Source organism: Crocodylus siamensis, chromosome 2 (genome assembly GCF_052110815.1).
Source record: "Crocodylus siamensis isolate JL-2025a chromosome 2, ASM5211081v1, whole genome shotgun sequence".
Classification (NCBI taxonomy): domain Eukaryota; kingdom Metazoa; phylum Chordata; order Crocodylia; family Crocodylidae; genus Crocodylus; species Crocodylus siamensis.
This window is the reverse complement of record NC_143396.1, coordinates 245,675,485-245,697,888: the sequence shown is the minus strand read 5'-3', so window position 1 is coordinate 245,697,888 and position 22,404 is coordinate 245,675,485. Positions and strand designations below refer to the sequence as shown.

Sequence of the window (22,404 nt, the reverse complement as noted above, 5' to 3'; positions counted from 1 at the left end):
AACCCCTCCACCACTATGCTCTGGGTGCGCCCCGTCAGCCAATATTTTACCCTTCCAACTGTGTAGCCATCAATTCCACCGTCACTTAATTTATTAATTTTCAAAACTTTTTATTAATAACTAGATTTTAAGTTGTCTAGGGCCCTTTTCCCTCAGAAAAATAACTAAACAGGCTAAAATATATGCACTTGTGAACATTTATAACTCTCAGGTAAAATTTTCAAGAAAGAGAGGTAAGAGTTAATCTCATTCTTCCCTTTCTATACATAGTTTCATAGTTGGCAGGGTCGGAAGGGACCTGAGCAGATCATCAAGTCCGAACCCCTGCCATGGCAGGAAAGAATAGTGGGGTCAAATGACTCCGGCTAGGTGATTATCCAGCCTCCTTTTGAAGACCCCCAGGGTAGGACCGAGCACCACTTCCCTTGGAAGTTGAGTCCAGATCCTAGCCGCCCTGACTGTAAAGTAGTGCTTCCTGATGTCTAGCTTGAATGTACTCTCAGTCAACTTGTGGCCGTTATTCCTAGTTACCCCTGGTAGTGATCAGGGGAACAGGGACTCTCCCGTTTCCCGCTGGTTACCCCTGGTTCATTTATAGACAGCCACCAGATCCCCTCTCAGCCTTCTCTTGTGGAGGCTGAATAGGTTCAGGTCCCACAGCCTCTCCTCATAGGGCCTGCCCTGCTGCCCCCTAACCACGTGAGTGGCCTTCCTCTGGACCCTCTCCATGCTGTCCACATCCCTCCTGAAGTGTGGCATCCAGAACTGGACGCAGTACTCCAACTTGCGCCTGACCAATGTCGCAAAGAAAGGGTGCTCGTGATGCATCTGTGGATGCATGACAAGGTGCGGTTAGCCCTACTGACCGCATCCTCACATTGGCGGCCCATGTTCATCTTGGAATCAATAGTGACTCCAAGATCCTTTTCTGCCTCTGTGCTGATGACAAGAGAGTTCCCCAGCCTATAGGTGTGCTACTGATTCTCTCTCCCTAGGTGCAGTACCTTGCACTTGTCAATATTGAAACCCATCCTATTCTCATCCGTCCACCCCCATAACCTGTCCAGATCTAGTTGTAGCCTGTACCTCCCTTCTAGCATGCTCACTTCTCCCCACATCTTAGCATCATCCACAAATTTGAACAAGGTGCTTTTCAACCCCTTGTCCAAGTTGCTGATGAAGATGTTAAACTTATTATCCACAGTAGTAAATATTATGTAGACCAAATTAAATTGAGTTAAATTTGTGTAACATTGTTTTTAGTGAATTTGTACAGATGTAATTTACTGATCCTGTAAGTGGAATGTACTAAACAATTCTGTGTTAACATACTGAGTCAAATATGGATCAAGGTTACATAAAGACCATCATTCTATTTCCTACAGGTGCTTCTGAAGTTTTTCCTACCGTTCCCTCATTAGGTGATAAAGGGGCTGGAATACAAGCTGTATGGGGCAAGGTTGAAGGACCTAGGCATGTTTGGAATGGAGAAAAGGAGATTTAAATGGGGGGGCCTGATAAAGAAATCCAAGAAAACCAAAAATACATTTCAGCTCAGGATTGTGTAAGGCAGTTCCCTGTAAGACCTTACATGAGTATGGAGGTAAATTGTTTTGTTCACTGTGCAACATGACTCTGGATGTATTAAGGAAATACAGCACCGATCAGCATTTAGAGTCCAAATTGCATACAAAATAAAAGGCTACTGCAGAGGCTGAAAAGCAGAGCAAGAAACAAGTTACTATGTCCTCTATCTTTAAAAGATTCACGGAAAGCAGTTTGAGAAGAAAGGCTATGTTGACATTAGAGGCGGCATTCACGGCTGTCAACGTTCCTCTGGATAAAACTGATAACTCTAAATTAATGGACGACTTGAACAACACGTGCCAGAGGCTGGCAGTTTCCCATGCGCAAACAACAAGCTTCGTCAAGATTATTTACCAGAAGTAGTTGTTTCACATGTTCAGTCTACAAAATCTGCATTGGCAGAATAAGAATCAATCTTGATTGTAACAGACGAAGCAACAGATTCCCAAAATAACCATGTTCTGCACATTTTATTTGTACCTGGGAGCTGGACAGACTGTTACCTACCTGGTGAGCCAGTTCACTCAACATCTGTCCATTTTTCTTACCGTGGCACAAGCTGCAGTGCAGGCCGTTGTAAACTATGGCTTAGAATTGAACAAGATCTTAGCATTTCTGCCTGATAATGCAATGTATATGTGCAAAGCTTTCTCTGATGTGCTCCATGAAACAATGCCCAATGCAATTCATGTCATCTGCAATGCACACATCTGGCACATCTGTTAGTAAATGACATCGGCGCACGCATTTTCCTGATGTGGACATCCCACTTTCCTCTTTTAGAAAAGTGATCAGGTCATAAGCTTTGCAACACAGGGTCAATCATCAATTGAAATGGGGATCTACATTCAACTGTGTCACTTCCACTAGAGCCAGTGCTTAGAAGGTGGAATTCATGGTTTAATGCAGTTCATTACCATGCACAGAATAAGAGGTACTACTAGCAATTTGTGTGAAAGGAGCTTGAAATTATATCTGGCACAGTACATGCTTAAACTATACAATCTATTAACACAGGGTGACACTGAAGATCATGTCAAGTTTGTGGCTGAAACTATGATCTACTTCATGGAGCTTCTAATATGGTTTGAAAGTCAGCAGGCTTTGATCCACCAAGCACACAATAAGTTGATGGAGTTGATAAACTGGACTGAAGACATGGCATCACAACAACTTTCAAACTGTCACGGTGAAAACCAGAGGAGATGAGAACTGTCCTAGGCAATAGCTGTGAAGCTGAATCAGTACTACAAGAATGATAAGTTACCACCACTGTGATTTAAACAATGGCTACCTCCTCTTTATAGTGTTGTTTGCATTTTTTACCCCAATCAGGTACTTTTCTGAGTTTTGACCCTCAGCTACTGAAATCAATTCCTGGACAGTAGAAAGAGCATGACAAGGAACATGCTGCATACATGAATTTTATCAAAGAGTGCCAGATGCCTTTGACTGTGACTGTGTTTTGGGATTCTGTTTCTTATCAGTTTCCACATCTCTACAACTTGGCAAAATGCTGCCTTACCATTCCAACCAATTCAGTAGATGCAGAACACGTGAGCTGTGAGTGTAGACAAGTGTTCACACACAACAGAGATAGAGGATATCAGCTGCAACTGCCAGTGGATGCTGTATGTTAGCATTTAACAACTAACATGAATTGTTTCTACCAAGGTTAGCATTATTAGGTATTACAAAACTTTTTGTAGAAGGCTAATAATAAATTATGATGATATTAGTTACAATTAATATTGTATATACATTTATAGTCCTAATATATTTCAATTTAGATTCAAATTTTATATTTAATTTTATAATAATACAGTAATTTATTTGATATTTCCATGGACTTCGCTATTTAATTATACCACGGTTTTTGCCTCTCTGCCAGTCAGCAGCAAGAGGTGGGGCCACTGGAGCCCCTCAGCCAGTGGCAATGGGGGGTTCATCGCAAAAAGACCACAAAATTGGATCTGTCCACCACAAGCAGCCTGTAGAAATCCCTTTGTTTTGCCACAGTTTAGATAGGTCCCCATGTATAACACCTTATATTTATCCTTATTGAATTTATTTTTGTTACCAACAGCCCACTTCCCTAATTTATCAAGATCCTTGTGAGTTCTACTCCTATCTTCCAAACTGTCTGCACTCTTCACGACTTTGTGCCTTCCACAAACTTCCTCTCTATTCCTGAATCCAAGTCATCATTACAAATGTTGAACTAAAGACACCTTAATAATGTTGGCCTTTTGTTAGTTGGCAATCTAAACCTTAATAATGTATTAACTATTTTCAGTACAAGCTGTTTATTTAAATAATGTCCCAGAAGACTTAGGAGCCCCATAACTTTCTGGAAAGCAGCTGATAAATGTTCAAACCTTTCTCTAGGTCAGGGGGACCTTAGTCTCTTACTCCCTGGGTAAGTGTCCTAACCACTAAGCTCTTGGGTGAAAAAGAGGGGAAGTCCTGGCCCTTGTTCCTTCTTCCCTCTCTTCCCCTCCGTGTCAGTTGTAGTTTTCCTGCAACTAAAATTTCATATCCTAACCAGAATTACATTCAGACCTGAGCAATTCTACTTCCCCAGACAGGTGCCCAGCTGTATTGCAGGCCTTGCAAAGATACTCAATTGGCTAGTACAGGCAAAACTGTGCACAAGTGTCAAAAGCTGCTTACATTTCACTTAAGTACACAAAGTAAAATAGGATTTAGCCTAAATTCTAAAAAACTGGATGCTTATTTCAAATCAGATGTCACTAGTCATTGCTTTTGACTATAATCTGCCTGCTACATAATGAACTATGCTATTCTGATAGAAACATTTTTGTACTTTAGCTTCAGTTTTGACACCAATTTAATTAAAAGAAAACACAGTGGCATTGTGTGTTAGTGGAAAAGTCAGCCTCATGATGTAATGAGCTCTTTAGCAAGTTCTATCCCATACATACTAATTTGTAAATTCTGCACTGCAGAATCATTAAGTATACATTCATTACTTTTAAGTAAAATCCTTTGAAATTTTGAAATGGAAAGGCAAAAATATTATTTAAGTACATTAAATATTAGCTCTCCTCCAGATACCATATCCCAATGACATATTTCATAAAACATGATTTATGGTATGTCAAAAATACTACTGCTGTCAAGAAAGGGCTTTAATTGTCATATAAGGTTTCTTTAAAAAAGAAGTGCATACAATATTAACGTCTCAGCCTTATTTGGTGAGAGATGGTACATTACAGAGCTGAAGAATTAAAAATGAAAAAAGAAAAATCAGTCAGCTATATTCTGCTATAATCGACTACATTTTAAATACTTGTTTCAAAATGGTTACTAACTGTGCAACCCATAAACAATCACTTTTATAGTCAAGTATCATTTATATAAGTCACATATGCATACTAGAATGTTTCAAGATTCAAATCCTAACCAGCACTGTACATAAGTGCTAAAGATCTGCTTCAAATGTCCAACCAAATGCTAAACCAGGCACCCTGCCAAGCTCTGAAAGCTAATTTCTTCACCAAATTTAACATCACTTGAAAGTCAGATGCAAAGAGCAACCTCAAAGGACATTTAGTAATAACAAAGGCCCAAACAGATTCATGACTGCCACCTCAATCCGTCACCTGCTTACTGACCCAAAAAAGGCTCATTTAGTACTAGTGACATCATTTTTAAATATCATAAAGGAAACAGACTTGGAATGGTTTAATTTCTTAAGTCGCCAAGTTAACCACCTGGCTACCGTGTCAAGCTAAAACATTTAAGGCTTCAAAAGTTTTCTTCATTTTAATTAACCCCTTAATCTTAAAATAAATAAAATAAAAATCCTAAAGAGAAACAACTACTGAATCTTGGATTATTATTTTTAAAAATTATCACTGCTTGATCTTCAGGAATTTTGGAGCCAGACTTTCAGAGTTTGAGCCCAACCGGTGTGGATAAAAATCAACATTTTATTTAAATAAAAAGCAGGTATTTTTTATTTAAATCAGATTTTTTTTTTTAATTTAATTGGGGGTTTTTTGGTTAAGATGCTTTTTTTTTAAAATGTAAGCTTCTATAAAGATAATTTTAATTTAAGATATGTTAAAACTCAAAGACATCATCATGGAATAGGGATTATAACATCTAATTATATACTGTTTGAGACAATATATTCATGTAATGCTTTTAGAAGTTTTATAACTAGGTCACAACAGGCTATGGACTATATTAGGGGCCCAATCCTACGGGGCTCCCAGAGGCCCCTCTATAGATTAGTAAAGATTCAAGAAAACAGCTCTACCCAGTGGGACTCAGTGCTCAGTGTAGAACAGGGATTCTCAATCCCTGGGCCACAGCCCAGTGCTGGACCACAGCAGGTCAGCTGCCATTCTGTAGCACGGTCGGCTGCTGGACCGAAGTGGTCACAGACTGGCAAACCATGGTCCCCCAAAGCCGGGCAGGGAGGCCACAGCTCCTTTTGCAAATCCGTGGCAGAGCAAGGTTTAGCCCACCCCTATACCCGTGGGGCCGGGGTATCCTTACCTGTCTGCCGGCCAGAAATTCTGACCACCGTCAGCTGTGACTGCTGGGCTGTAGTTTGCCGTGCTGCAGCATAAAAACTTTGAGAGCCTCTGGTCTAGAAGATCCCATTAAGCATCTCTGTGATGCTCTGTTTCAGTTCTCAAACTATGGATTTGTGTCTCCAGAGATCATAGGCAGAGAAGGTTCTTTGGGTATATGTGATATCTTTTATTAGACCAGCTAAATAGTTGTAAAATTGTTCTTTGCAAGCTTTCGGCCACAAATACCTTTCTTCAGGCACAGGGAGGGTATGTTGTCTCCAGAGATAACATCCTTGTTAACAGCAGTATATAGAGATAAGAGATAACAGACACAATTCCTAGAGATGCACCGATACATTGGTCCCATATCGAATCAGTACCCATATAAGGAAAATTGACAGTATTGGAAATAGGCTTTTTTTGCCTGATGTGGCTGATCATGTGGCCGACAAATGCCCTGTGCATGCACGCAGCCACATCATGCATGCAGCCAGGAACACAGCCTGGTGGCTTGGACAGCAGCATCTGGCTGGTAAGTCTGCTGTGGGGGAAGGGTGGTGGGAGGGAAGGGGCTGGAGGGGGCGGGAAGATCAAGGTCCCTGCAGTGAGTGCCAGGCTCTTCCTGGCAGGGGCTGGGCGAGGCTGCACTCAGGGCATAGTGGTGGCACTGGGATGGGAGCTGTGGGGGGGCCTACAGTGAATTTTTGGGGTGGCTACACCCCTGCCCCAAGTACATCCCAGCCCCAGCCCCCTCTCAGTACCACTGCTGTGCGCCCTTAGCACATCCCAGCCCAGCCCCCCTGCTGGAAGAGCCAGGCACCACCGCTGGTCCCCGCCCACAGTGGCAGCCCACCCTAGCCCCACACAGATCCGAGGGCACACACCCCACATGCCCTCCTGGGGTGCATGCAGGACAGGAGCCATCCTTCCGCCCCATGCCCCCTGGATAAACCACCCACAGCTCCATCCTGTGCCCCACCCCACCCCAGCTGAGCAGCACCTGCCTCTGCCCTACTCCCTCCCTCACCGCAGGGGCCTCGATCTGCTCCCCCCCACACCAGACTTACCAGCCAAATATTGGTCTCCAAACTGCCCAGCCACATTTCGGAATCAGGTTGGTACTGGCTGATATGGCTCCTTAAAACAGCCATTGGTATTGGTCCAAAAAATCTCTATCGGTGCACCCCTACTGATTACCTATCCATCAGCCCTCTTGCCTCTCTGCAAGTTTGCGTACACACAATGAAGCCCTTACCTTTCCCTAAAAATGTGAAGTTTCAAGAAGTTAAATGAATACAGGATTTCAAACAACAAGAATGCACTTGTAGAAAACAATGATTAAAATTGAGGCTTCCTGACCAGTGATTTAAATGATGATTTAAATCAAAACCACCTTGGGCCCAGCTGCCTTCAACTAGAGTGTAAAGCTCAACCATCCTAAAAACAAAAATCAAGCATTTTGAGATTGGCTGGTAGTGAGACTGTGGTCTTGTTTTCAGCAATCACAGAATCATTGAAAAGTAAGGCTGCAAAGGACCTCAGGAGGTCATGCAGCCCATAGCAGGGATCATCCCAACCTAAACAAGTCTTGCCCTAACCTATTTTTAAGAACTCCAGGAACAACCCTCACACACAACTACCACGCATAAAATGCCTGAAACATCAAAAAGTCCCTTTACTTGCAATAGGAATCAGCAAGGGCCAATTTTGGGGGGGAAAAAAAGGCAAAATGTGGTCCTGAGCTCTGGGACCCAATGTTGAGAGCAAATTCAGGCCTGGATCATGGAACTCTCTGTTAAGTAGGTCAGCAGATGACCTCTACCTGACCCACCCTCTGCAGAACAATGTCAGCTACCTGTGGAGGCCCTGGAATAGAGTGCCGTGTGCACACCCACGTGCTGAGTGCAGCGCCTGAGTGAATGGGGTACACTACCCACATAAAAGGGGGCTCTGATTGACAGGTCAGTGTATGTATGTGAGTGTGCAGAGAGAGAGAAGTGACAGGAAGGATATGAGAAAGAGAGAGAGTGATTGATGGGATGAAGTGAGCAACTGGGTGAAAGGCGGAATACGAGCAGGACCACAGCGTGAAGCTGAGATTCCTCTCATCACCAGGGTTCATCCAATGCTGAGGCTGCCTTCAGTCAGGAAAGAGTCGGCTCACTGACAATTCCCCGTCTGTTGCACGACAGTGCTATAGTAGCGGCTCCTTTGATTCTGGTGCAAGTATCACCCCTCCTAGGCTGGACTGGATACTGTCTATTACTGTTCTGAAACCCTGTAAGTGACCAGTAACCCACACAGAAGTAGGTAGACTTCGGGTACTGGGTCAAAGGGGAGAGAGTGCCAAATCCAGCGGAGTCTTCAATAAATAAATCTTTCTTTGAAGCTCTCTGGTCTTTGACAAAGTTTGGATTTATAGAATTATCACTGCGTGTATTTATACTTTATGGGTAACTTTACTGCTGGTTCCAAATTGTGTTAATTAATAAACCGTTTTATTCGTATGCCTTTAGCAGTTTTCTTAGCGATTATTAATTTAAACTGGTGATAGATATGGACATGGCGAAGATCTACCATACCTTCCTGGGGAGAGATCCAAGAGGAAGCAGCTGTTTGGGCCTGCTTTATAATTTGGTTTAAAAGAGTGATTTTTCCCCCAACACCAATGTCAGGCACAGAGCTCTGTCCTAGGAGCACTGCCCAGAGACCAGAAAAAGGAATAGTGATCAGACACTAATGAGGTCCAAAGATATTTATAAGAGGAGAACAAAGGTGCTCTCATGCTACTGTCATAGCAGGACCAATAGGAAGCACATGTTCCTGTTATAAAAGTAGGCTGAATAACCACTTTTACCAACTGAGGCGATTCTTTCTTCTGGACAGTCAAGAAACTGGGGAAGCATAATACAGAACCCAAACACTTTGTAGGATTAGGTTCCCAACCCCCTGTAAAGATGACAGTCTGTGAACTAGCTGGCGTCATACACAGCTGCAGCAAACCACTACACAGGACTGCTTGGGAGCTCCAACTTATTTCAGAGTGCAGTTTCCCTGATCAGCTGCTAATGTGCTGCTCCAGCTCAGAATGAAAGCAGCACCCTTTGAAGTAAAAAGTGCAGCCAACAGCTGAGCAGCTTGTTCTCAACTCAGCAAGACACTGCAAATTAAGCAGATTACAAACCACCCAGCTATAACATCTTGGGTTCTAATGCATTAGACTGCAAATAAACTAACACTGCTTGAAATCAAAATTAGTTTTTACATTAATGAAGCTATGAGCTGGCTTTGTTGATAAAACTGCAAAGGCAGCAGCTTTGTAGAAGAATACAGCCCCTAGCTTAAAACAAATGTTTAGAAGACATTGGTAAATATTGTATAATTATTACAATAATTATATTATCTTTCTAATATTCATTAAGCACTATAAATGTTAGCTATGCTGGACTATTAAATCATATTACCAGTAACTGAAAGAAGTTTTCAATGAGGGAAGATACATTTGAAATTCATCCCCTAATATTCAGTTGGAATGTTTCTCACCCACAGTAAACCATTTAAATCCTATTTTTAGACTCTAAACATGCATAAGCCAAAATGGGTTCACCCCTGGATACAGCCGAATATTTCAATAACTTTGCTACAGTTAAGAGGTTCAGCAGCAACAGCAGAAAGCAGACTTTCAAAAATGTGTTAAAATAAAAGCTCTCAAATATAACTTTTTTTAAGTCTATACCAGTGTCTGGAATGAATGTGAACCCATTTCTAGCAACATTTTGTTAACACATGGATTTCTATAGTACCAACAATACTATTCTATTTTACTGTACACAATATAAAATCCTACTGATAAAACATTGTAAAAGCAAACTCAAAATGTTATTGCTTCTGGTCATCTCAATTCTCTAGAAAAGGCTGTCAAGTGCTTTCTGTTACAAGGTATTACAGAAGTACCAAAATGTTCTAGTGAAGTAAAGTATCTCCCAGTATTTTTACAATGGGCATGTCTACACAAGACTCTACTGTGCAGTGGTTACTGCGCATTTATTTAGTACTTGTATAAGCAAGTGATAAATAAATGCACAGTAACCTGAGTTACTGTGCAATAGCACCGGCAAACACCTTTTAAGTGACAGTACTGCACAATAAACTAATACTACTGTGTAGTAGCGTCTTGGCATGGTTTTTGGCACATGACGCTACTGCACAGTGGTATCGGACTACTGGGCAGTCTGTGTCTCATGTAGATATGCCCATTAAGTTGCATTTGCCTCTTTACTCTTTTAAATGTGATTTACAGTAAATTCAACTAGCTATGATAGTATTATGGTTAAAAAGATCATAAAGGATTGTTAAGATTATAAGCATCCCATTATACTTTTGACAATTTCAGTAACTTTGTCTCTCTGCCCATTACTTTAAATGATAGATTTAAAAAAATAATACATTTTGCAGTTCACTAATGAGAAGACTGCCATTTTGGAGGAAGCATAAAATAGAAGAAACAGCAATGTTATTTATATTTAGAAGTTTCACCTATGTACAATGCATAATAACTAGCTTTCATATCTATTCCACACTGCTGGCAGATTATCCAATATCTAATTAAAGTTTAGAAGTATATTTCAAATATTTACCTATCCATCTAATCTTGGGATTTTGAAACTTCCTTGCTAGACACTGGCAGACTTCGAGGGAAGGCCGATTGGGACATTTGATATAGGTAAGAGTAGTGCCCTAGTGAGAGGAACACCCCTGCTTTAGTTGAGTTCTGCACTGCTTGAGATAAGGGAGAAGCATAAAATTAAATCTGACAATCACAAGAGGACCTGGTCAGGAGCCTGAAGACCATGGCAGCTGATAAGCATCACTGAATATTCACCTTCAGTGGTTAACGACTGGTCAGGGTGTAGGAAAGGCAGAGCCTCACATCAGCCCCAGCAGTATTGTGAGTAACCTTGAACAGGAGCCTAATTAAGAACACACTGAACCCCTCCTTTATTTGAACATCAAGATGTGTATGAGCAGGTGGTTTAACCCAATTACGTGTTGTCAAGATTTTGTAGCATGCTAGCTCCAAGGTCACAGCAGGTCTTTTAATTAAGGTTTTTACTCAGCACATCCACCCCATCTTGCCTGCCATGACTTGATGAAAAAGAAGAAAAAAGAGGGAGGCTTGCTCTGTTCTTAATGGCTGTTGACCTTTGGCTGAAATAGGATGGTTTTCCCCACACACAGTTCCGCTTTTTTACATGGCTCAGTTAACCCGAGGCTACTGGCTGTCTATTTCTGCTCTTATTCTAGACCTGTATGATTCTTATCATTAAGCCTGGCGGTTTGCAGAACCGTGGGTCCCCGGTTTCTTCCAGGAACCGCTGTCCTGCACCACAGCCACTCACAATTTGTTGTTTTCTGTCCGTGCAGGTTCTTGAGCTGAAACAACTGTTACTCTGCCAGATCTCATCAATCACTTTACTCTCTTTCTCTCTCCTCCTTAAAGTTGTTGCTGGGTTCGGCTTTTAACTGCCCATGCCCAGCCAACTGGATCACCCACTCCAGCACTCCTTGTAGTCTTTGGGGCCCCTCTCTAGGGTCCCTGGAATCTCCCCCATGTGGGCAGCACAAGCTTCACTGCCACAATGTGGCAGGCATGTTGGGGGATAGACACCACTGGGGAGATTACATAACAATCCACGGTCACAGCTGGAAGTATAACAGCAAAACACCCATTCTTATCCTAGGATTTGTTGCATGTAAAAATAACACTGAACAGTTGTAATGTTGAACTCCTTGTTTTTATTCAGTTATTCTATTTCAATTTTGGAAGTTAAATATAAAATCCAATACTATCCAAAAGAAAAGACTATGTTTATATTCTAGAGAAGATTTTTTTAAGCTAAACTGAAAAGAACTTAGTTATTCTTACCTATTAATGATATCATCTGCTTGAAAGCCAACTCCTTCGTTGGCACTCATTCAAGTAAAATAATACTGAAAGTCCACTCTCAGTTTTCTAATCTTCCAAATTCTTATTTTCACAACTGAATCAATTTAATAGCAGATAATTTGCCAACACCCTTTATAAAACTGCAACTTCATTCAAACAAGAATTAAAAGTTCATATGAAATGTTTCTCTTGGCAGAGACTAAGTGGTGTTTCTGAGGAAGTATCAGAACCAAAGATTATAATTCTGTTATCATTCATGCAGATGACATACTGAGCTGATTTTGTCAGCAGACTTACTTAATATGTCTAGCACTTAAAATATACAAATCTATTGTTTTACTTCTGTAAAAACCCTGATTCATTTACACATGTACATTCCATAAAATCCATTTAAAATAAAAAAGAAAGGTGCAACAGCGAGAACAAATTACATTATACATGAGTAGGCAAATTGTTAGTGCTTATATTAAGGAGGCCTTTCATTATTTGTTTATAATACTACATTCCTTCCTCTGTATGAAAAGTTCACACACATCATGCACTTAAGAATAAATCTAGATACAAGCTCTCTACTATATACAGCAATATACCTAGATTCACTAAAATATTCTTACCAATAAAACTGTAAACATAAAATTGAAGTGGACTTGTTATTAAACGACATTTATTCTACATTCCTGCTTTCCTAATTTTTCTGAAAAAATTCCTTTTGATACTGCAGTTAAGAGGAAGTCACTCACTTGTCACTCTTTAGCAGACTGAGGATACTTAAAAGCAAGTTAACTAGGAATAGAACTTGCTCCAGAGCAACTGTTGCACAATAATTGTTCACTCGCCCACAACTGTAAACTAAAATAGTGATCTAAGGCTTTCACTTACTGAATAGAACTATATTTACTTAAATTAAAAAACAAAGTTTCCCCCCTCTCCCCCATTTAACATGGGGGGTGGAGAAACCCCTCATCTTAGAATTATGTATGAGCCAGCAGCAGCAGGAAGCTGCTGGGGCTCCAGATCCAGCCCCAATCCACACCCCACATGCCCCTTACCTTTGCTCTGGAGCCAGCAGGCTCCATCCTCACTGATGCCTGGAACATGAAACATGGTCACAACCCAGCCCTGTAGCAGCAGTGCTGGCTCTGCAGCGCTGCTATGGGGCCAGGTTGGAGCTGTGCACAGTGCCCCAGGATGCAGCGGGGATAGAGACTGCCAGTGCCATAGCAAAGGTAAGTGGGTGGTGGAGGGGCAAGCACAAGGTACAAACTTTGGGGGTTAAGTACAGACATTCAAAAAGCCAGAGGCTGAATCAATTCAGTCTTTGCAGGTTACTGTGTAGCTTGAACTGAGAAGCACGTGAACAGACATTCGCTTTCGATTCTGGAAACGCAGCCACACACCTGCAGGGGCTCAGGCCAGAAGCTGGGAGGTGCTAGAGCACCCCTCCCAGCCTGCCAGCCACTGCTAAAGGGAAGAGAGGAAGCTTCAGGCTTTTCCTCCCTCCCTGCTTAAGCAGAGCGGGCATGGACAGACCCCAGCCTGGGGCCAGCATGCTGAGGCCAGGGAGAGGAGGGCTTTAAATCTCACTTCGTGGCCCACATGGAATGCCAGCTCGGGGCCAGCTACAGGTGGGGAGGGGGCACCCTGCCAAGCTCATCACCCCCCACTTCACCATTCCTGGCCTGGGCCTCCATGTTGAAGGAGGAGAGGGGAGTTTAAACCCCATCCCTGGCACACAGGCCCCTGCCAGGCTTTTGCCCCACTGCTCCCTATGGGGAGGGGCAGTCTCTGCCAGGCTTTCCCCACCCCCAGCTGAAAGTGAGGGGCATAGCTACACCCAGGGCCAACAGGCTGGGGGGAGGGGGGTTTAAACCCCCTCAATGGCCACACAGAACCCCAGTCAGGATCTACATCGGGGGAAAGGAGCTACCACACTTCTCCCTCTGCTCCCCGCTCAAGTGTGGGGAGAGGGAAGCATCTGCCAGGGTTTTCTCCCTCTCTCATCACTTGAGTGGAGAGCAGCCTATGCCCCAGCCCAGGGGGTGCACACTGAGGCAGGGAGGGAGAGGATTTAAATCCCTTCCCTAGCCCTCACGGGATTCCAGCCAGGAGTCCGATGGGAGAGCAGCCCCTGCCAGGCTTCTGCCTCTCCCCCACTTCCTGCTCAAGGGGGTTGTGGGGCAGCCCCTGCCAGGCTTTTGCCCCTTCCCTGCTGGAGTGGAGAGTGGGGGTGTAGCCACACCCTGGCCCCAGGCTGGCACACTGAGGGAGTGGGGAAAGCGGGTTTAAAGCCCCTCCCATGCCGGCAAAGGACCCCAGCCAGGTCTGTCTGGGCAGGGGGCAGTGGAGGGGAGATAGCCCCTGCCAGGCTTCTGTTCCCCGCTTCCCATTTGAGGGGATGGGGGGAGGTCCCCCACCAAGGTCCCTGCCAGGGTTTTCTCCTCCCCCTCTTCCACCCAGGCATTGCCAGCTGGGGTCCAATGCAGCATGGTGGGGAGTTGAAACCCCACTACCCCAACTTCCTCTGTGTGCCTCTGCCACGGCCACAACCCAGCTCTCCACTCAAAGGAGAAGGGGCAAAAGCCTGGAATGGGCTGCTCCCCAACCCCCTTGAACAGAGAGTGGGGAAGAGGCAGAAGTCTGGTAGGGGCTGCCCCTCCATTAGGCTCCTGGCTGGGGCCCCATGTGGACCAGGGGAGGGATTCAAAGGACTCAAGCACGGTGCAGGGTGGAAGGGGAGGAAAAAGCCTGGCAGGGACTGCCTGCCCCCCAGGCAAACCCCTGCTGGAGTCCTGGGCCTCCTTCCCCTCCACACAAGCATGCCGGCCTGGGGCTGGCATCTGACCATGCCCCCTGAATGCTGCAGCCAGCGAAGAAAAGCCAAGCAGGGGCTGCTGCACTCCTGACATGGAGGTCCCATGAGAGTACGAGAGGGGGTTTAAACCCCTCTCCCTCCTCTCTGCCTCAGCCTGCTGCAGCCAAAGTCTGGCCACACCCCTGCCCCACCCCCTCCACTCAAGCAGCAAGTGGGGAAAAGCCAAGCAGGGACTGTTCCACCCCTGCCAGGCAGACCCCAGTGGGGATCCCATGCTGGAAGACAGATGCTTCCTAGTTTCATAGCTGGTAGGGTTGGAAGGGAGCTGAGCAGATCATCAAGTCCAACCCCCTGCCATGGCAGGAAAGAATGCTGGGGTCAAATGACCCTGGCTAGGTGATCATCCAGCCTCCCTCTGAAGATCCCCAGGATAGGAGTGAGCACCACTTCACTTGGAAGTTGGGTCCAGATCCTAGCCACCTCCTGATGTCTAGTTTGAACCTATCCTCAATTAACGTGTGGCCGTTCCTACTCTCCTGTTCCCCGCTGGTTCTCCCTGGTAAGTTGATAGACGGCCACCAGATCCCCTCTCAGCCTTCTCTTGTGGAGGCTGAATAGGTTCAGGTCCCACAGCCTCTCCTCATAGGGCCTGCCCTGCTGCCCCCTGACCATGCGAGTGGCCCTCCTCTGGACCCTCTCAATGCTACCCACATCCCTCCTGAAGTGGCACCCAGAACTGAATGCAGAACTCCAACTGTGGCTTGACCAATATTGTATAGAGGAGGAGGATCACCTCCTTAGTCTTGCTCGTGATGCATCTGTGGATGCATGACAAGGTGCAACTTAAAGCTCCTTTTCCCCCCTGCCTCTTTCTGCCAACCTGGCCCAGGGTCTGGCCACACATCCCTCCCCTGCTCGAGTTGCAAGTGAGGGAAAAGCCTGTGAGGGGCTGCTCCCCCCTCCCCGGCAGACCCTGGCTGTGGTCAAGGGTCAGGTTTCCCACCACCTTCTCAGCTAGCCAGAGCTGCAATAGTGCCCAACTATGGACCAGGGGGGCTGGGCCAACCTGGTTCTGCTGGAACAGACAACATAGCCCAGCCCCAGGCTGCAAAGCATCCTGGGATGCTGGGGGACTCTGAGTTAACTTAAACTAGGAAGGGGTCTGGAACAGAAGTTCCATAAACCAGTCTGATGTAAATCAGTTAATTCTGATACTACATTCAACCAGGTTTATTTTACAGATTTGGCCATTTTGAAAGTGGTTTTTATGCACTGAATTTCTGTTCTGTTACAGGTTTAAACCAGTTTCTGATCACTTAAACCAGTTTATGTGCAACTTCTATCCCTAGCCTAGGAAGGGAGAATGGGGGGAAGAAGGGAGTGGGGATCCAATGCTGTGGGGGGCCAAAGTAGCCCAGAGAGGGGAAGAAAGGGGTTGGGGGGAAGGGGGTGGAGGTAGGCACATGGGGAGGGAAGTGCAGGGGGGGGACAGATGGCAGTGGACAAACTGTATGCCTCCCCCACCACCTCCACACTGCCCCTACTACCTGCTCCCCATCTCCCTGTCCCCTCCTGTTCTCTCCACTGCCTGCCCCCTTACTGTCTCCCAAAATACCACCCCTATTGTCTGCAGTAGTAGGAGGGAGAGAAATTTAAGATGTTCCTCCAATAATTAGATTCTATACATAGAAAATTATAATAAATGTATACATTTTCCATGTACAGAATCTAATTATTGGGGAAGTGTCTTAAATTTGGGTAAATGTGGTACATGGTACATGAACAAATACATGAATAGGTACCACATGTTAGCTGCTCTGAAGCAAGTCCCCATTTTTTGTTAACCTGTTTTAATCTAATATTTTTTCCATATCCTAGAGTAATGCTGGCTAGAATTTGGATCTCTTTAAATAGCAGCTGTGGAATGGACCCTCCAGAGTGAAAGAACCATGCTACTTAACCATTTTTTTCAGCTAGCGTGTCTACAGTTTGCTTGAACTTCACCATAAGCTTCTTTGCAAATCCAGCAGTAATCTATTATCCAGAAACTAGGTTAAACATTATTGTTAACAACTAAATGAGAGAGTAGCCAGGGGAAATATGGAATGCAAAATAAAAAAAAACTCCTCTATTTAAAGTATCAAGTATATTTTGTACACAAAACTAATAGCAGTAAAATAGATGTATATATTCCCATACACACTTATACATATAAATATGTAAATATATTTAGATATATTTATAAAAACAAAAACTAATTCAGTGTGGCTTCCTGGTTAGTGTTTACAAGGATAAGAATGGAAAAGACGTGGGACTAAACCAAAAGACCCAACTGAGAGAAATACTGCAAACAAGCAAGACAAGCTAAAAGAGTAGTGCAGGTTTGAACTTACTGATGTAAGTTAGAATTGGATAAACACCCTTTGAAAGCAGAAAAACAGCCATTTTATGGGATTGAATCAGTTTTTCTACAGATTTTCTTATAGTACAAAAAGTATGCCTAGACAAAACCTTGTTATACAAGTAGCCAGCAACAATCCCCACTTCTTTAAGCTGCATTTCGCTTCCATTAGAAAATAATTTTACAAACATTGTTTGAGAATTTCAAATATTTCCACTCCACTCTGGTCAAAACAGAAAACAATTAAAAATAACCATCTCCATTTCGTCTCTGGAGTTCTCAAGAAAAATGTGGAAGCCTGCTCAAATAATGCCAGAATGTTCACGTTTAGTTAACTGGCACCAACCTACCACCATTTTTTAGCCATATGTGCTGAACACGGACTGCATGGAAGCTCTTAGAGTACCTGCAGTATTGAGGAAAATGGGAAACACAACTGAGCTAAGTCAGGCTACACTTCAAAACACTTCAGGGACCCTGACTATGGCTATTCCCACTTCTGGTCAAATGTAGCAGCAGCTATCCTTACTCTCAGAAAGGTAGAAAGAAAAAGAGTTAGCAGGTCAAGTCAGGCTTCCCCCCATAAATCACCTGGACTCAGTCATGATCCCAGCAGCCCTGTCATTTTGAGTACTGCAGGGAAAGAAGTCTTCCACTTTATGGAAAGAAATAAAGGGAAAAAAAGGGCCAGGCTTCTCCACTGGACCTAGGGGAGATCCTAGAAAGGCAAATGGGCTGCTGCTATAACAACCTTCTCCTGACAACAACTGATATAGTCCTGTAATTACTGCAATGGAAATCTGTGCTTGAATACCAAAAATTCAGGTAACCAAACCCTACTTACGATGCATAATGCTTATTACAGTTGCAACTAATAGAATTTCTTTTTACCCTTCATTAAAAAATAACCTAGGAAATTATAGGCAAAACTTATGGGCAAAAGAGCAATATTTAGGTTGCAAAGTCAAGCACTCAAAAGCTAAAAACTGTCAAATTTCACAGTTGCTGGTCCAACCTTAATACTGGTCCATTGTGATACAGTCTTCACATACATACTATTAGAAGCCCTCTTTCAGGGGTTCCCAAACTGTGGTGCACATACCCCTGAGGACACACAAGACATCTCTGGGGGGTACATAGGAATAATAAAACTTATGTTGATACAGGTATGTGGACAGCTGATAAATCTGGAAGGGGGTATGCTGAAAGAAAAAGTTTGGGAACCTCTGCCCTCTCTCTGAGAGCACAAACTAGAAACATAAAGGAGAATAATTTAAGTTGTACAAACAGTTCTTCATTTTTGAGCATTTGACTTTGGAAACGAAATACTGTTCTTTTACATTTTTTTTATAAATATTATACAAAATCATAATGTATCAAATTACCCACCTCAGAATGAGCTCCCTCATATTCAACATCTGCAATTATAAATGCTCAAGTGTATGTTAAAAAATGAACACTTTGCAAAACAATATATTAACTATACAAAGGTAATGGCACTACTAGAAACTGAAAGCAACTTCTACTTCCTTTTTCCTATGACTTCCTGTCCACAAATTTAAAGGTTAACGCTAATATTTCTTGCAAAGCTGCAGCCCATTTTTAAAATGGAACAAGCATATGTTCGCTCTCTGCCCTTGTTCACAGCAATGTGTGTGTAGGCAGTACTGTCAACCTGTCCATTCTTTGATAGGGTCACAGTACTTGGCTATCATTTTAACAACAGGGACTGGTCTGTATGTCCAAATATTTTCAACTTTTTCAACTGGGCTTAATGGTGTGTGTAACAAAGTATTTACCAGACAATTTCTATTCGGTCACACTAGCAACTGTATATTTGAACCTGGTCTGGGCACTGGAGGAGAGGAGAGACTTCCAAGAAAACTGTTACAGATCTTCAACTAGACAATGGCTTTCAGCAGCTTAAAGCTGGAACAGGTAATCATGGGCACTCTCCTCCCTACTTTCTTCTCTTTCCCCCATACTTCTCTTGCCTGCAGGAAGGCTTCTGATGCAGAAGACAAAAGAGCTTCCTTTCTCAGCTCTAGATGAGTGAAGAATTCCCCCAGTCTCTCCAAGGAAACATCAAACAAACCTTGGGAAGACCTTTGAGAAAATTATCAAGAAGCACATCTGAAAGGGCCCAGAAGGGGAGGTAATGCTCAGGGGAAACCAACATGGGTTCAATGAGGGCATGTCCTGCCTGACTAAACTGGTTTCATTTTATGATCAGGTCACAAAGTCCCTGGACGAGGGCATCAAGGTGGATGTCATCTTCCTGGACTTTAAGAAGGCCTTGACACGGTGTCCCATCACATTCTCTTAAAAAAACTTTGTGACTGTGGCACTGATGCCTACACATCAGTGGCAAATGGGTGTGTAGGCAGATGGGTGGCAAATTGGCTAGATGGTCATACCCAAAGAGTGGTGGTGGACAGGTCATTTTCGACCTGGAGGGATGTGGGCAGTGGAGTCCCCGGGGGACTGGGGCCTGTACTGTTCAACATTTTTATCAGCGTCCTGGATGTGGGTGTGGAAAACACACTGTCCAAATTCGCTGATGACACCAATATGTGGGGCGAAGTGGGCACGCTGGAGGGGAGGGACAGAATCCAGCTAGATCTACACAGGTTACAGAGGTGGGCGGATGAGAATAGGATGGAATTCAACACAGACAAGTGAAAGGTGCTGCATCTAAGGAGAAAGAACCAGCAACACACCTATAGGCTGGGGAACACCCTTCTTGTCAACACGGTGGCAGAAAGGGATCTTGGAGTCATTGTTGACTCCAGGATGAACATGAGCTGCCAATGCAAGGAAGTGGTCAATAAGGCTAACTGCACCTTGTTGTGTATCCACAGATGCATCACAAGCAGGTCCAGGGACGTGATCCTTCCCCTCTATATGGCACTGGTCAGGCCACAGTTGGAGTACTGCGTCCAGTTCTGGGCACCGCACTTCAAGAGGGATGTGGCTAGCACTGAGAGGGTCCAGAGGAGAGCCACTTGCATGGTCAAGGGGCAGCAGGGCAGGCCCTACGAGGAGAGGCTAAAGGGCCTGAACCTATTCAGCCTCCACAAGAGAAGGCTGAGAGGGGACCTGTGACTGTTTATAAACTCACCAGGGGGGACCAGCGAGAATTGGGTGAGGCTCTACTCCCCCAGGCACCATCTTGGGTTACTAGGAATAATGGCCACAAATTGTTGAGACCTGGTTCAGGCTGGACTTCAGGAGACACTACTTTACAGTTAGGGCTGCCAGGCTCTGGAATGGGCTCCCAAGTGAAGTGGTACTCTCTGCTACCTTGGGGGTCCTCAAGAGGAGGCTGAACAGATATTTGGCTGGGGTGATATGACCCTGGCACCTGTTCCAGCCCACGGCAGGGGGGTCGGATTTGATGATCTGTTTAGGTCTCTTCCGATCCTAAGCACTATGATACTATGAAAGCAAATCTGGTGGCCTGGAGACTGGCTCAATGAAAAGTAAGAGACAAAGTCAAAGTCAGCTGGATAGTTAAATGGTGTTTGACATAACCTACCATAATGACATTCCTCCTCTTTCCCAGGCATACTGTTTTGCTATACTGACTTTGACAAGGATTTGTCTTTTTTTCTTTTTTAAAAAGAGAAGGAAAAAGTTGGCTATACCAAATCCATTTTTCCATTAGTAGTAGTAGTAGTAGTAGTATTGGCCTTTCCATGTCATACTTATATTACAATGGATGATTAGGAAATACTGATTCATTGTGAAGAGGTGTGAATACCAAACTAAACATAAAATATCAGAGCAAACATGGCTTTCACTTACGTGAGGTTAATTCTGGATTTCCTTTCAAATTCATCATCCTTGGAATTGAAGGGCCATATACATCTGCATCAAGCAAGCCAACTGATTTTGTCTGCAGGAGAACAAAACATATCTGATGGTCAAAACATCTTTCTTGCTTCAAGGAAGGTCTGTCCAGCAGAGATTCAAAGCTCAAATGTAGAAATAAATACAACAAACTGCTTAACAGCCAAAATTTACTTCATACAACTTGGGTAACTGAGTGGTAAGTATGTAATTTTATATTTAATACCCACCATTATTAGAAAGCATGGGTAGAATTTGTCCCACCAAGGTAATCCCAGAGGCCCATAGTACAATTTTGTTTTTGCATATACCATGCCCACAAATATAACAGGCACCTTATTTTTGCAAAGGCCTAAAAAGGAAAAAAAGTCTTACCATGAAGCATGGTTACAGACTGATTATCTGTCATCTCTGGTGCTTGGGGCCACAGGTTGGGGGCAACAAGTTGTGGTGGGGGGCTTGGGAGCTGGGGGGACATGTGCCAGGGCTGGGGGCCACACCTGGCCCTAACCCTGCACAGTGGGACCTACACTGGCCACAGCAACACAAGGACTGCACAACAGAACCAATCCTACACATTATCCCTGAAGCTTCATGCCAAATCTCACCCAGCACACAGCCCTAGAGCCAGTGCAAAGTCCTAGAGTTGATGCACCAGGTCCAACGGCATGTGGCCATGGAGCCGTAGCGCGGTTTTCTGCCACAGGACAACCACATGCATAAGCTTGATCTGGTGCATGGTTGGGGAGGAAGACTCCTCATGGGTCCGGACATCTGGCAGCAGGGAAAGATACAAGGGATGGGGAAGAGCAGGGCAGAATTAACATATACTAAAAGCTCTGTTATCCAGCATGAATGGGGGGTGCCAGTAATCTAAAAATGCTGATTACCCGAGGCAGGGGTTTTCGGCTGGACGCAGAGTGGGGGTGGGGGGTGGCAGTGGTGGAGGGAGAAGAAGAGGCACTAGGATACCGGGATAGCAAGCAAAAAACAAAGTGGCAAGGGGGAGGCACAAAGGGGGGGCAAGCTGCTTTACCTCTCCACACTACCTGCCTCCACGTTGCCTGCCTCCCTGCAATGGTGTAGGAGATGAATTAAAGATGACCTTCTAATAATGAAACTTTATACATGAAAAATTATAACACATTTTCCATGTACCGAGTCTAGTAATTGGGGGGTTGTCTTAACTTCAGCTTCGTCTTTGAATCGAGTAAAGATGGTAATTCTATGGCTCCCAGAACCACAGTAATTAATA

At 44.1% G+C, this 22,404-nt stretch overlaps 1 protein-coding gene across 1 annotated transcript in view; it reads right to left on the bottom strand.

Annotated features, from left to right (window-relative positions):
* The window catches only part of NUBPL (NUBP iron-sulfur cluster assembly factor, mitochondrial), a 225,428-nt gene that overhangs the window by 166,242 nt on the left and 36,782 nt on the right, over positions 1-22,404 (bottom strand). Inside the window, exon 4 of the mRNA XM_090033568.1 lies at positions 21,105-21,195. Coding sequence (XP_089889694.1) covers positions 21,105-21,195 — 91 coding nt within the window. The remainder of the gene's footprint in view (positions 1-21,104; positions 21,196-22,404) is intronic.